Raw genomic sequence first — 15,019 nt, forward strand, 5'->3', positions numbered from 1 at the left:
TTTGGTTTTTGTACAGAATAGCTTTAGAGGTGCTGGCAGGCAGATGTTTTTTACCATTGGACAGAACCAAGCTAGCAGTTTCCCCTTGTTTCCAGTCTTTATGCTAAGCTATGCTAACTGCCGGCAGGAGTTGAAAATTTAATGTATGAACTAACTCAAGATAGAGGGTTAATAAGGGCTTTCGTCAGCCACGGTGGTGGTAAGCTGCTAACTAATGAGATCGCTCTGTCAATATTTTTGTGAACATGGTCTCAAATTGCAAAATCATCACCTCAGCTGCTCCCACAGGAATCAGACATTCCCAGAAACTTAATTGACAGCGTTACTGTCTTCACCCAGTTGTCAGCGGCGCCTGATTGTTTTTTTTTTTTTTTGTTTTTTTCCAAAACTTAAATTTATTTCCCCTCTGGACCTTGAAAAGATAAAGGAGTAGGATGTGTTCTTGTCATAGTGCCAGGCTCTGATCAGCAGCCATGCATGTAGCTGTCAGGATGTTGCAGATGTTTAAAAAGATATCCCCTTCCCGAAGGCAAAGTGAAATTAATGGTGCTATTGTAAACACCTGTCACACAGCCCAGATCTAACAAAGCATAAGGGCTTCCAAAAATCCTTGGTTTGTAAGGCTCTGTGGGTCTTTTTGCTGTTTCATGTCTTGGCGGAGACTGATGCTGATGGCATGGAGGTAGAAGGATAAGAGCAAAAATTAAATTGATGCCTCACATGGTTTGTTGCACCTGCCTGTGGGGCCACCATGATGCCTTGGTCCACAACGGCCTGTCTAGGTCCCGGCAGGGGGGGTTTCAGCCTTAGCTTCCTGACAGTTTGTCCCCCCCAATTCACCAGGAGCTTCACTGCCTCGGAAACTCTCTGAAAACTGAGCAGAGCTTTGTGGCATTTCTCTCATGCAGGTTTTGACAGGAAGGTTTGCTTGTGTAGGTGGATTCAATCATTCTGAATTAATTTAAAAGATATTTATGAAATGTGTGGACACTACTTTATGTGTGAGTGTGTCTTATGACATGTTTATGCATGTGTCTAGTACATTTATGCAGTAGTGTGTGTACATGAATTGGATCTTCATGTGCGGACGTGACATGGAAGACTATGGCTGTTCATTAAATTGCCTCAGAACATTTAAAGTATTAAGTGAGATTGATGTTTGACTCGGGTGCCTCTGCCATTAGGGAGTCCAGCCAAAACGTCTTGTTACTCAGCAACTTCTGTCTATTCATGATTATCTGGCAAATCAAACAAGTGTCAGGATGTTTCTTTTTCTCCATTGCACATTATCATTAAAGATGATGGCAGTAACATGAGGGGGATTCAGCTCAGCCTCTGAGTGTTCACATCATGACCACTAGGTGGAGTAAAGATATTTAAAGTGAGTAAAGACAGAGGGGTGTATTTCATTTCAAGGTAGTTTTTGGTAACTTGTCTTTAATATTTTAAATGACCTAAAATCAAACATAGAGACATTGTTTTATAAGATCTTTTTTTTAATCTCCTTTCTAATTTTTGTGTGAAGAGATGTGAATAATTATTAACTTTGTTTTTTTTTATGTTCAGAAGATTAGAAAGGACAATCAAGATAGTGCTGAAAGCATACTTTGATTTTTGCTACATTCTAATACAACTACATGTACTAAATGAATGATATTAAAGATTATGTATAATGTATACCATTTTAGATGCTAAGAGTCATCATCCTTTATGAAATTTCAGTCATGCTTTAACACATTTTAGGTTTTGCTGCCCTCTACAGGAAATATGACTATCTGCTCCGTTACCATGTACAATAAGATGTCACTAGACTTTTCTTGCACTATAATTACCATGATGATTTTCTGCCTTGTCATTTATTGTAATGACACAATTATGAATTATTTAAAAACTAAAGAGAGTAACAACTTGATACAAATATATATTTATTGTAATAATAGAACATTGACTGGCGAAGACCAAACAAAGGCAGACTGAAGCTATAGTAAATGGCAAATAGGAAATTAACAAGCTGTATAAAGAGGCTCAGTTAATTACAGTTCCCAAAATGTCCACACATAAATGCTTTGGAATGAAAATGTCCCAACAAGATATGGTTGGTTAAATGAGAAAATTAATTCACGTTACGAGCAGCCACATTGTCTTAGCAGGAAGCTCCAGGAGTTTCATTGTACTATAAAGCCATCTGAGCAAAAGTACACTCTAAACATTTAAACAACTCTATGCATAAAGACGACAAAGGCTCTATTATTGTCAACTGATGTAAGTCAGTGGTTTAACTGCTGCCAACTAGTAGTAATCACAAAGAAATGGTCCAATTGTTGTTAATAGTTGCCATTATGTTAGCCAAGACACTAGCAAAGTCAGCTTGACTTATTACAGGAATCTATTACACTGACAATATGTGGTCATTTTCCTTAAATGTCTTGATTGGATTTGAGAAACCTTACACTGATATTTAGTAATATGTATGACACTGCACCATGTCACTGAAGATTCCTCTGCACAAACACTGTCAAATATGAAATGACAGCAGGTCTGTACTGAAATTAACCCTGGAGTGTGACCAAGACAAAAAAAATATATAAGACCATGTTCCCTGGCTTTGTACATATTTCCAAAATGCTTCAGAGAGCCACAAACAGATTTTTTTTTTCATTTGCATGATGTTGCTACTTGTGCCAGTGAAAAACTATTATCTGCAGGTTACAGTGTACTCAGTGTGTGTATTCAAGTCCCTCTTTCTGCGTTGGACTCTTTTTTACAGCTTGAGTGCCCTATTTGCACAATGTCTGCAAAACACCAAAGAATAAATATGTTGGACCTCCAGACACTGCACAGCCAAGTTGTCTCAGTCACTATCTGATGATTCACTTGAGCTGGAAGAAGAAGAAGAGGATGATTGGTGTTTTCTGTTCTTAGGTCTCTTCTTGTGATGCTTCCCGTGCTCCTTTTTGTTCTTCTTGCTTTTCTTCTTGTGGCTTCTCAGTTTCTTTTTCTTCTTCTCCTCTTTATCAGATGAGGAGTAGGACCTGCTGCGTTTCTTTTTCTTCTTTGTGGTCTCCTCATCACTTGATGATGAAACAGATCTAGGGAGTAAAAAACAATAAGCAAATGACTGAAAGGTCATAACCCTGTAGAATGACTAAAAAGACTTTACATGTGGAGACTTGGAGAGAAATGTATGTATTTATACATATTTATATTACTTTATTCATTATGAGTCAAGTATTATCAGTAAAACAATTACTGCTTTAAATCTGTAATAGCTTTTCAGTTTTATAGTATATATGCTCATGCAATATATATAGGGCATATCGTTATATACATTTTATATATTTACATAAGGTCGTGTTTCTGTTGTCAAAGAACTATATACATGTGTAAAAAAGTGACTTTTAGGCTGACTTTTAGTGTGGACGTAAAAAAAATTGCAAGGTAGGAAAAAAGTTACCTCTTTCTTGACTTTCTATCTCTGCTCTTCTTCTGTTTATGTCTCTCTTTTCTGCCATCATTGTCATCATCATGGGAACCTTACACACAAAATTTGTAGACAGAACAGTCAAGATATTTTTTACTGTAACAGTAGCTGCTCATAAAGTAAAAAGGCAAGTAACTCAACATCTGGAAAAATATATCTAACAGTAGCATTGAGGCTTCACCCATTTGCACTGCTGGGGCTACTGCTGTTGCTCATCTATATGCAATCAAAATAAAAAAGCTTTAGCAGATCCTATTTCATACCTCTACGATGCTGGCCACTTCGCCCCAGCTTCTCATTGCGCTGAGCTGCAGGCATGTCGTCTTCACTCTCCTCACTGCTGGTGCTGCTTACATCCAGAACAATGTCTTTCTGAGGGTCAACTCTGACAAAGTTTCGGCACTCAAACGTTAAGTGGCCCGCTGGAAGAAAAAAAAGATCAATGGATGAACAACAATAGCAAAGCAGGAACGTTTCATTGCTTATGATTTGGGTATATAAGTCTAATCCTTGCAACCACTATAAGGAAATATGAATCAGTGGCTGGCAGATATTGTTCAACATTATTTTACTACTTATAATTACCATTTATATGTCTGAATTAAATCTGCTTGTAAGAGCTGCATAAACTTGGCAGTAGAGCTTTAAAAAAAGATTCCATCATGACTCCAACAAACCTACATTTACCCATCTTAATAAAGGGAGTCATAGCAACATGATCGCGCATGCATGCGCACACCCACACACAAAATCTCCTCCTTTAATTTGCAATGAAACATGAGAGTTAAAGCTTTACTTACGATATCCACATTTCTTGCACCCAGCTCTGATGTTGTCCTTGTTAGGCCCTGAAAGATAAGAGTTTTTTTTATTGTGTAAAGTAATTGTTTGTATACATAGACACATGGATCTCCAATAACAATACTATTAGGTTAAGTACTAGTCACATAGTTAAGTTATTGGCCCTTTAGTTATTTATATCAATCATATATAGAACTATAGATATAGAACTAACTTGTCCCTGAAGAACCATCTTCAGGGACAAGGACAAGGAGTCTGCAACAGATGGCATTGTTGCCACAGAGCCTTGATCTCAACATCATGAAGTTAGTCTGGGATTATATGAAGAGACAGGAGACAATGAGACAGTCTGAATCCACAGAAGACCTGAAAAACTTCTCCAACAACCTATCTGCCAAGTACCATGAAAAACTGTATTTAGGAGAATTGGTGCCATTTCAGAGCCTGGGGGTGGTCACACCAAATATTGATCTGTTTCTATTTTCTGCACTTTGTGCAAAATTAAGTGAAAAAATAAAAACTACGACGGCATCTTATTTGAAAGCATCATCATTTTGCTTGTATTGCCTAAAACTTTTGCACACTGCTGTATATGAACTGTAGATGACATTTAATGTTACCTGTTCTGTAAAATGCTTGGCTCCACTTTGATTTCTGCTAAAGACTCGATGCAACTAACTACAGACTTTGATGAGCAGCACTTTGAGCAGCCACATTTTTTGAGTAGCTAAGAGGTCGATGAGACGCAGAAACAGCTACTACTTATTACTACTAGATTCTCTCTGTGTTACAGCACTAAAAGTTCAGACATTTATGAAGGAAAAAATACAGTAGAGTCTAATTTACCGGCATGTGTGAAACTGTTTCTCGTTGGAGGGGGAAGATACCGATATAAGAAGTTGTTTGGTCTATGTGGCTAACTTTAATGCTAACGTTCATGTTAGCGCCACTTTGTTTAACCATATCGTTGCTCCCGTGGCCATTAGATTTCCACAGTAAACCACATGGATGATACAAATGAAAATGTAAACTTATATACATTGCTAAACTCTAATACCAACCTGGGGCAGCCATTGTATTCTGCACGGTGATGCAGAAAAAGTATAAAACTGGTTATTGCCAGAGAGCGAATCCACGAAATTTCCTCCAGTCCTCACTCAAAATAACGTCGATTGGAAACATTTGCTCTAGAAACGACGAGTTCCCCGTCTTGTTCTGTTTCCCCTCTTCACTGTCGGAAAACCGGATTACTGGTGCATTACCGCCACCAAGTGGACTGGAGTTTGGAGCAGTAGATTGAACTCGTTTTAATGGGTTAGTTCCTCCTGTAACGGCTGAAAAAATATATTCAAGGTGTCTTTGAAGAACTGAGAAAAAATATATTTGTAAAAACGTCAACAATTAAATCAAAGTAAACCTGAAAGCTACTGTTTTGAATCATGGTGTTTTCATAACTATTTACATTCATAACTCATCATATTAAATTTAAAGGCCTTAAGGCAAATGAAACAAGGTTTAGGGTGAGTAAATGGGAAGAGGTAAACTGTTCTATTCTCTCTCATGTTTATACTTCTGTGAATTCATCCTGAATGACTCATTATAAGGGGGTCTTATCAAACAATTATTACCTTTTGGTGTAATTTCAATGTTCATATGTAGCAATAAGGCCAGAGGTTGACACACAGAGTGGTGCAATGTGTGCGGAAAACTTTAGACGATGACATAGTGAGTGTAGCCTACATTAAAGTCTATATGCTCTTCCTGAATTTCCCTGATCCTGAGTATTTCCATGCGTCAACTTACTCTATTAAAAAAATCCTAAGAATTTTTTGCACATTGCTTGATTGCATTCCCAGTAAAGCCAGTTGTGGTTTTAGTTAGGGGTTAATTGAAGGCAGCCAGACTGACAGATGGAAAATGTCGACATATGCGGGGGCCCCCAGACATTCTCTCATCATCAAGTCTGTGACTGTGGTACACACGCGCACACACACACACACAGACAATCTAGATCTTGCTCTTTTGACAGTGCCATCTGTCTTGGTGACTGTTCTACCAGAATTAATACTGTACTTCACTTTATTTACAATAAAAAATGAAATTAGTGCAGTCACTGTTACCTAATCAGATGATGCCTCATGATAAGCTACCTCACAGTTCAGAGGTTCCACTCAGGCAGAGGACTTTGATCCATAACACCTCTTTTCTTTTTTTCTTCTGCCCTGTTATTCGCCTCACATGCTTAAAAACACGTGTTACCTGCTCCTCTTTCCAGCCGTTGGCCGGATGTACCTTCACCTTTCGTCACGAGTTTCATTATCAGAATTCCACTAAATTGCCCTTCCCCTGATATTGACAAAGGGAAATGTTATTATGACTGTCACCTTAGGGTGTCCTGTTTTAATGATTCTTGTCTTTTTGTTTCATAGTCAGTTGAAATATTTTAATTGTTGTTTTTCTGTTGTACATTTCCTTTAGCACAGTATTCTGTCTCATCTGAAAATTTTGCATTACATTATCCAGTTTAAGTAAAGCCTTTCTCCAGGCAAACAAACTTCAGTTGTTCGTATCTGGACTTGCTGTTATGAAGCCTCAATTATTTAACAAGGCTCTGATACAGTTCAAAGGAGTTTACTTTATCTCTTTATCTCTGTCAGGTTTTTGCCTCAGGTGAGAGATTAAAACAAAGAGCATTTATCAGAAACCTCTGCAGCTGTTTGCTGCACAGTGATTTCCTCACCATAGAGAAATATTAAATTCACTTTTCAGCCACTGGAAGGTGCAAAGAACACTTAGAAGAAAGACAAAACAGCTCCTGTAAAACAATTACTTTACTATTAGGTGCAATGAATAGGCTGCAATAAAAAGGACAAATGACAGAACACCACTTGTGCATGTGTACAGTAGGTTTCGAGCCCAAAACAGAAACTATATAACACAGTTAACAACATTAATAATTATATGTATATTAGTCATTTGTATGTCTACACCAACACAGTGATAGAAATGCACACCACCAGTCTAAGAGGGATGAGGAACTCCTCTGCTGGTTATTATGTTACCATGCGATCTAACTCAAGTGAGCCAACTTTGTGATGCCTGTAAACAAATCCAAAGTTAGCAAGTTAACCCGCTAGTCTTGCTTTGTGACTCAAGCCTCATGGCTACATTTTGAGTTGTCATATAAAGAAACCAATTAACTGCTTATTTCCCATCTATGTTTTAAACCCTTTAACTGTGAATATACCTCAAATCTATTTGGTCACAAAAAAATGGATTGGGCCTTCAAGGAGGCCCTTATTGGTACCTGGTGACAAGCTGGTTCCCAAACGTGACTACATTTCTGCAGACATCATAAAAAACTCTCTGACAGTGATAAGACCGTACGTAGTAAAACATTCCTCAGTTGCTATGCAGCTGCTAGTTTCCTTTCATCCTTATCTGAGCCTCGTGTCTACAATGTCTGTCCTCTATTTTGCCTTCTGTTACCTGACAAAAACAACAAAGGAGAGTTGCAGCTGTGAAAATGTAAACCAATACCACTATATTTAAAATATCACAACTTTGACTATATACCTCATAATAGATTGTTAAATCTTCTCTGCAGTCTATGAGTCATTGAACAACCATTGTTTGTCATTTGTTGCCTCTGAGGAAACAAACAAAACATAACTTTTTTTCTTTTAATTTGATGGGAACAACAGTAAATGTGATACTTCCATTTGGTTTGTGGGTATTTTTCTTGACTGAAGTTGGAATTAGAAGTGGTATTGCATGCAAAACATTTCCAGTGAAACCAATTCTACTGGCACTGCAGGGGCTTGAAGGAGAGAAATTCTTCCTCATGGACAGCAAAGCCATCAACGCCATGCCTTACACAACCACTCAGTAAGTCAGATGTTGAAGCTGTTGAACAATGCACAGAGACACAACATACATACATACACACACACACACACACACACACACACACACACACACACACACACACACACACACACACACACACACACACACTATGAATAAAAGGTGCATTTGGTAAATATAGTATAGTTGCTTCCCATTCCTTGATGGGATTTATGAAATTCTCCAACTGAGATGAACCATGGCTTTTACGTACCAATGTCAAATCATTCCAAAATGGACTTAATAAAGTTCTGACAATGTGTTTATGAACAAAGTTGTAAACAAAAGATTCTTCATGCCACAAAGGCATCAAAGACACAGCTTCAAACAGGGGCCTCTCTGGTGCTCTGGCGGTTCCTTGAACCCTTTTCCCAGCCTGAATGTTGCTTTCACCCAATTTTCTGTTAACCCAACAAGCATCTGGAGACCTGGGTCCAACAGAAATAATGTGTTTTGTGATTCTTGAGCAAGATGTTGAAATCTTTCAAGCTTACTCATCTATCATATTTCTTTTATTGAGAAATAAAACAACATTTAGATTCTACAGCCATGGTGTTGGCTCTGTAAGGCTGGGTTCAAGCTTCATTTGGAATGGTAGCATACCGACATTTAGTAATTAGCACTAAGCAGGAAATACAGTTATGGATGATGGGAATTTTTTTTTTCATTGTTATTTGTAATTATTTTTCATAAACATTTGACCTGAATCATGTTCAAACCAAACCAAAGTGGTGGACCAATTGAATGTCAGAGCAACATTTCCATCTCTGCAACTACACCACCAACATGACTACAACTTTCAAGAAATCTTGGCAAGGCCTCAGAGAGAGAGAAAGAGTGAAACACTTTCTCGGTTTATTAGGTGAGTAACGGGTGCTGAGAGACAGATAAAGGCCAAACAGTTAGCAAACATACAGAAAACAGACAAAAAAACAATGCTGGGACATCTATGTTTCCTCTATAATATTTATTCTGGATCAGTGAAGTTTGAGACGCCTGGATTATTGCTTGACCACACAAGTTATCATGGTGATATGACCTTGTCGCTAGCCATTGTACAACAGTAACATGGTAGATTACTCATCTATTGTGAAAATGATTCTGTAGCTCAAGGGGATGACGCAAGTGGGGAACGTGGCAGAGAGGAAAAAAAAGGTTTCTGTTGTTGCAGTGCCTAACAGGTCATCTTTCAGTTTACTTAAATGTGAATTAAAAATTCATCTACAGTGCATGCAGTCCCCTTGGTGGTCCAGGGTGGTCCACAAGAAATGTCAACTGTATGGCTTATTGGTAATCCATGCATGAATGTGTGACCTGAATGCCCAGTTTGTAAATGTAAGTGAATAGCTCTAAACTAGCTAGTGAGAGAAAGAAGCAGTCCATCTCACAGCAGTTCTGCTAAAAGGCTCCGTCTGGTCAGTACCTGGCGGACGCTGACGACGCTGAAGAGGATGTTTTTGGATAGGGGCCTGCCTAGGAAAATAAACCTACGTCTGACCTCAAGCGCCAGTCGCGGAGTCTCCTCACCTCACCACCTGACACAGTGTTCCTCCCACAAGCATGAGCATCACTCCTGGGTGGCCATGCAGGAAAAGGGAACTCTCTTTGGCATCCTTTCAAAAGGGAAAACAAAAGCTATGAGGAAGAAGAGTAAAACTCCAAATTTATGCCGTTTCACCACACTGACTGGACTCCTTCATTTATTAACATTTATCCTCTTGTATTTCATTTATTTTCCCACTGACTACAACAAAAACTGATTTATTAGTCTTTTTTTGCGCATTGTTCTATGGCAACTGTTGGATGTTTCTTGTTTCTGCCCGGTCTTGTCCAAGGTCTTGCCAGGTGAGGCAAATAGCAGCTGGAATTGATTTGTTTTGAATGATACTTCTGTATGCTGTAGGAGTGGGATTGCCCCCCCCCCCGTCTTCCCACCTCCCTTCCCTTCCTCCCGGCTCTCTTGTTCTCCCTCCCTGAATCTTTCTGTGCATGTGTGATGGCCTCTTAAATGAGGGCTCTTTGATGTGGAGGAGATCTAGGGTAAGCAGAGTGCTTAGTTGAGTGGGAGGCGAGGAATGCGAGGCAGGTAAAATTCCTGTTTTCTCCCATCAGACCATGCTCAACCATCCTGAATACGAATGTGGCTCCCTGGATTTCTATATAGTTTCTGTCTTCCTGAATAATCCTGGTTTTCAATCAACATTTAGCTCATTAGTACAAGTTTGTTTTCACATGCCCGTCTTTGTGATGTACACCATATACACACTTGTTTATTCCTCTGCATTCCTTAAACCCTTTGTCCCACTTTGACTCCTCTGAAACCTACCCAGACATTTCCCGCAGCAAACTTAAAAAGCCCAAACCTGTGAGAGCTGACAGATGTGTGTCCACAAAGGACTGAGAGAGACAAACACTTTGAGTCGATGCTTTGTGGTGGAAAAAGATGGGCAGCGTGGGGAGGGAGATGGGTCTGCTCTCTGATTTGATGGGTATTTCTGACGCAAACCGGTAAAAAGGTGAGTGCTGCTGGTAGTGCAGATACACGTGTGTGGGTGTGTGTGTGTGTGTGGGTGTGTGTGTGTGTGTGTGTGTGTGTGTCTCTCTCCAAATAAGTGTGTTTCCCCCACCTCCTCTGCCTCTATCTCAAACAAAAGATGCAAGCCAAGGCTACAAAATGGTAGCGGTGGAAAGAAAATAAAATTGTTTTCCATCATTCATTTATTGCTTCTCTGGACACCTTGGAGGTGAGAAACTTTGCCAGCCATTATTGCAGAAGGACATAGAGTGGGGTACTGTAATTTTGGAGGCATTTGGAGGCTCAAGAAAGCAAGAGACACAGAAAAGGAAGTGGAGCGCCAAGAAGAGTAAAGTGGAGAGAACTGTAACAGTGTTGAAAAAGAGAAATAAGTCTGACAACTGAAGACGTATCAAGGCTCAGAGGCAGGATGATGATGTTGATAAGCTTACTTCTCCTCACTGGATGTGGCCGTGCAGGTGAGTCACAATTTTATATTTGTGATGTTGCTAAGAAAGTGACAAGGAGGGTGAAGGTTAGCATACCAACAGCCATATGCAAAGACTTGATGTGGTCGCAGTTTGCCCATGAAAGATTTTTTTTATGACATGATGTCAAATGCAATATATTCTTCAATGCTCACAGTAAAGCTGGAGCTATGAGCCTGGATATGAGTTTACTGCAATTTACTTTTTTCCATGTCATAACTTGTAGGTCTGAAGTCAGACTTAACAAACCATCCACAATTATTACACATCACAGAGAGTTACACTGGCATGTTTACACACACACACACACACACACACACGCACCATCTTTCTTATACACACATAAATCTTTCTTTCAATCTCACTCGTGCTCACATCTCATGCATCCCTACTCCATCATTCCACATGCACACACACACACACACACACACACACATGCTATAGCCTAATTAGGATAAACTCCATATTTCCTTTATGAGTCCAATTAAAAACTAAGAGGGGCCTTTTCTCAAAGCTGTCAGACTGTTTGATGTTGAGGTGGCAATCTCTTGCCGAAGCTGCTGTAAGTAGCTGCCTTGAGTTGGGATGTGGGTCTCTCTGTATTTCACTTCTAATTGTCCCCCAATTGAGTTGCATGGCAGCAGTAAAACCTTTTATGACTGTCCTTCCAACTATTCAGAGATGGGATCTCAGCACTTCACATAAAAACGAGTTACATCATTTATGGTGCCTCCTTAAAGTGAACTAGATATAGTCTTCATCTGTCTTCTGGATGTCACTCTGAGTATGTGTTTGAGGGAATGGGGTTCATGTTTGTGCTGAGGCCAAAATAGATCACAGGCATCATTGCAGACCCTGGTTTAATTGTTCCACCAGAGCTGTCTCTGTGTTTATTGTGTTAAAGATCTGGCAGTCTTTCTGTGCCTTCCCTCTTTCTTTCCCTACTCTATGCCTGATTCTTTCCTTTCTTTAAAATACCATTGCAAGCATCAACTACTTTCACTATCAATATCCTTGACCCAATCTCTCTTTCCTCTTGCTCATATCTGAAAAAAAATCCTGTTAAAAGCTATCTTTTAAAACTCAGGGAAAAGATTTGGCTCTTTCTTTGAAAATGTGAATGTGTGGTCTGGCACCACCCACATGTATATCCTCGCTTTGACAACCTGAACCTAAACATTTCCCTCCATGAGTTGTAATCTAGACCCAAAATCTGGCTAACCACTGTAATTTACAGAATCCATAGGTTAAAGGATCCCATCGTGTTAAGAGCAGTGTAGAGGGAAGCAGAGGGGAAAATAACATTTCTAATTTACTTGTAGTGGAGTCTGACTCAGGGTCCAGATGCTGGAATGAAGGGGTGCTTGTGTGTGTGAAGAGGTATGTGTGTAACTGTAAAACCAGTGTATATTTCCAAATTCTTTAAAAAGATCTGTTTTTGGTTCTTTGCAAATCAACCATATAGTGTAGGGCAGCTCCTGCAAGGAACTTAGCCATAAAAAGTCATAAATCTACACATATACTTCCCTTTACATGGTTGCCCTTCCACTTTTGTCAATATTAGACAGTGGACACTACATAGCTAATAGGAAGTGAGGGGAGAGAGGAATGGAGGATCATAAGTCCCTAGATGGAGTCAAACTGGAAATGCTGTGATTACATGGTCAGTGTCAGCGCACTTAAACCACAGCATGTCCCATTACTTTTTGTGCATTTCTACCTTTATTTATAACAAATTTCACAACCTCAAATCTGATTGAAACACAGGAAGTCACAATTAAATACAGTTATTGTCATGACTGTTTTGGCAACAGTTGGTAGTGGTAGTATAACATAGATAATATAGCAGCCTGGATCCTACAGTATATATTCATGAAGAGGTTTTTTTGTTTTATTATGTTTTGGTTCGGTGGAACAGGTCTTCTGTTTAGGCACACCACACGATGAAGAACCCCCACCCCCCACCACCCCCCATTGTACAGTTTCCTCTGCTTCGTGATCTCGATAGTGAACACAAATCACCATCTGCTACACTATAAATATCCCATATACACTCACTCTCTATCGGAAGCCAGGAAAATATGTATTTTTTTTCTTACCAGCATGTATCTTACAGCTACAGTTACAGCTCCTGCATGCTTGTAGTCATGACTATTTTGCTTGGTGGAATAAATAGATGAAATATGTTTTTGCTGTCAACAGGAATAGTAGATAACCACCCCATGGAGATAGGTGAATAAGTGATTGTATTTTTTTAATACATGCTATATCAAGTTATATTTATTATGTATAATCTGAACATAAGACTGGATCAGAGGTATATGGCGTTAATTTTAGATACTGAATGTTCTGTTACTGAATAGTATATAAATTATACATTTGGACTAGATTTCTTAAACTGTTGTGCTTTGCTTTGTTTTTGTTTAGTCCTCTAAATTCCCAGGAGTTCACTGCCTTCCCATGAGCTATTTAAGCTTGCCATATAATCAGCCCACAAAAGCGCCTAAGCACCTTTCGGTGGATGGATGATCCATGCTGAGACCTAAAACAGCCACCAGGTGTTTACGCTTGTCATGCAGGAAACTAATTTGACTTTCCCAACATAAGCGAGACTTTCTCTCAGGGGCAGGCCCGTAACAAATGGACAGACTGACAGGCCTCCACAAGTTTTCCTCGCTTTAGCACATTGCTGCCGGTATTTCCAGTTCATGTGGTGTGGGCTACATCATGTGAGGCCTCCTTACCCAGATTGCTGCTATGATTTTATTGCACTCTTGATTAGGCACATGTGACTAACTGCAAACCCCTGTTGGCAACGGGTGAGTGGTTGGCAGAAAGCAGAGGTCTTCCAGAGCTCTCAATTGTAACGAGATTCAGCCTCGCGGGTTCAGGAGGCGAGAGAGCCGTTCGCTGGGAATTTGATTCTTCTGGTCGTGTGGAGCAAAGTTGGCTCAACTCACCTCATTTCACACATTAACTGTTGTGTTTGCGTAGAAGAGAGACATTTTCATTCTGCCGGCGGTCTCCACTACCTCACGAAAGAAAAATGCTAAACCCACTTTACTTCCCATGGAAAAACAGCCAAGTTGACTTGGAGAGAGAAAGAAATTATTGGGGTCTTTTAAATGCAAAGAATTCTGAGGAGGGGTGGGGGGGTGGAAATATGACCATTTTCCTGACATGAAGAGCAGAGCACATCAAGACTCAATCATGATATTCTGAAGAATAGGTTGGACCTTGTTTCCTTTCTATCCTTGGACTGTTTTTTCCAGTGGATGGGGGGAAAGAAATGGAAAGAGACATGGTTATGATTTGTGTCGTGATGGATGCCAACACAAATTGGGCAGCTATTTTTTTCTCTCCCCATTAAAGGGGCTGCTGCATAAAAAGACCCATTATACATTTACCACATCAAAGGAACATGTAAATGTCTATCGTGCACACTTCACGGAAAAGGGGTAGAACTATGTTAAAGCAACCTTTTAAAACAATACAAAGGGGGTGGTGCATTTTGATGAATCAAAATGAGTAGAGGGGCTGTGATGCTACGGCACTCTTGTGTGGTCCTTGCTCTGTCTCTTTTTCTCTCTCTCCCTTGGCTCTTCCTCCCTCTCTCTCATTCTCTCTTCCTTCTTTTGTGGCTCTAAGCCTATGAGCTGTCGTGGGCCCTTCCTTACTACACACCCAGCGGGGCTTTAAAAAGGAAGGGCCAGAGGTCTTAGCAGCCACACACACTCTCTTTCTGTGCCTCTGCCTGTCGGTCTCGGCGTGCTGCTCTGAAAGCCGGCTGTGTCAACCTCTCCAGCATCCAGGTTGCTTGGATTAGAG

At 39.9% G+C, this 15,019-nt stretch overlaps 1 protein-coding gene across 1 annotated transcript; it reads right to left on the reverse strand.

Moving 5' to 3' along the window:
- Positions 1-1,908: 1,908 nt before the first annotated feature.
- srek1ip1 (SREK1 interacting protein 1) lies at positions 1,909-5,468 on the reverse strand. Its single transcript, XM_022770357.1, has 5 exons — positions 5,344-5,468; positions 4,282-4,329; positions 3,745-3,903; positions 3,455-3,533; positions 1,909-3,089 (listed from the first exon to the last, which is right to left on the reverse strand). Exons 1-5 carry the CDS (start codon positions 5,354-5,356, stop codon positions 2,852-2,854), a joined length of 537 nt encoding a protein of 178 aa, XP_022626078.1. The 5' UTR covers positions 5,357-5,468; the 3' UTR covers positions 1,909-2,851.
- Between the last annotated feature and the right edge of the window lie 9,551 nt (positions 5,469-15,019).

The sequence above is a fragment of the Seriola dumerili genome, unplaced genomic scaffold, assembly GCF_002260705.1.
Source record: "Seriola dumerili isolate Sdu_G_001 unplaced genomic scaffold, Sdu_1.0 BDQW01000002.1, whole genome shotgun sequence".
NCBI classification, from domain to species: Eukaryota; Metazoa; Chordata; class Actinopteri; order Carangiformes; family Carangidae; genus Seriola; species Seriola dumerili.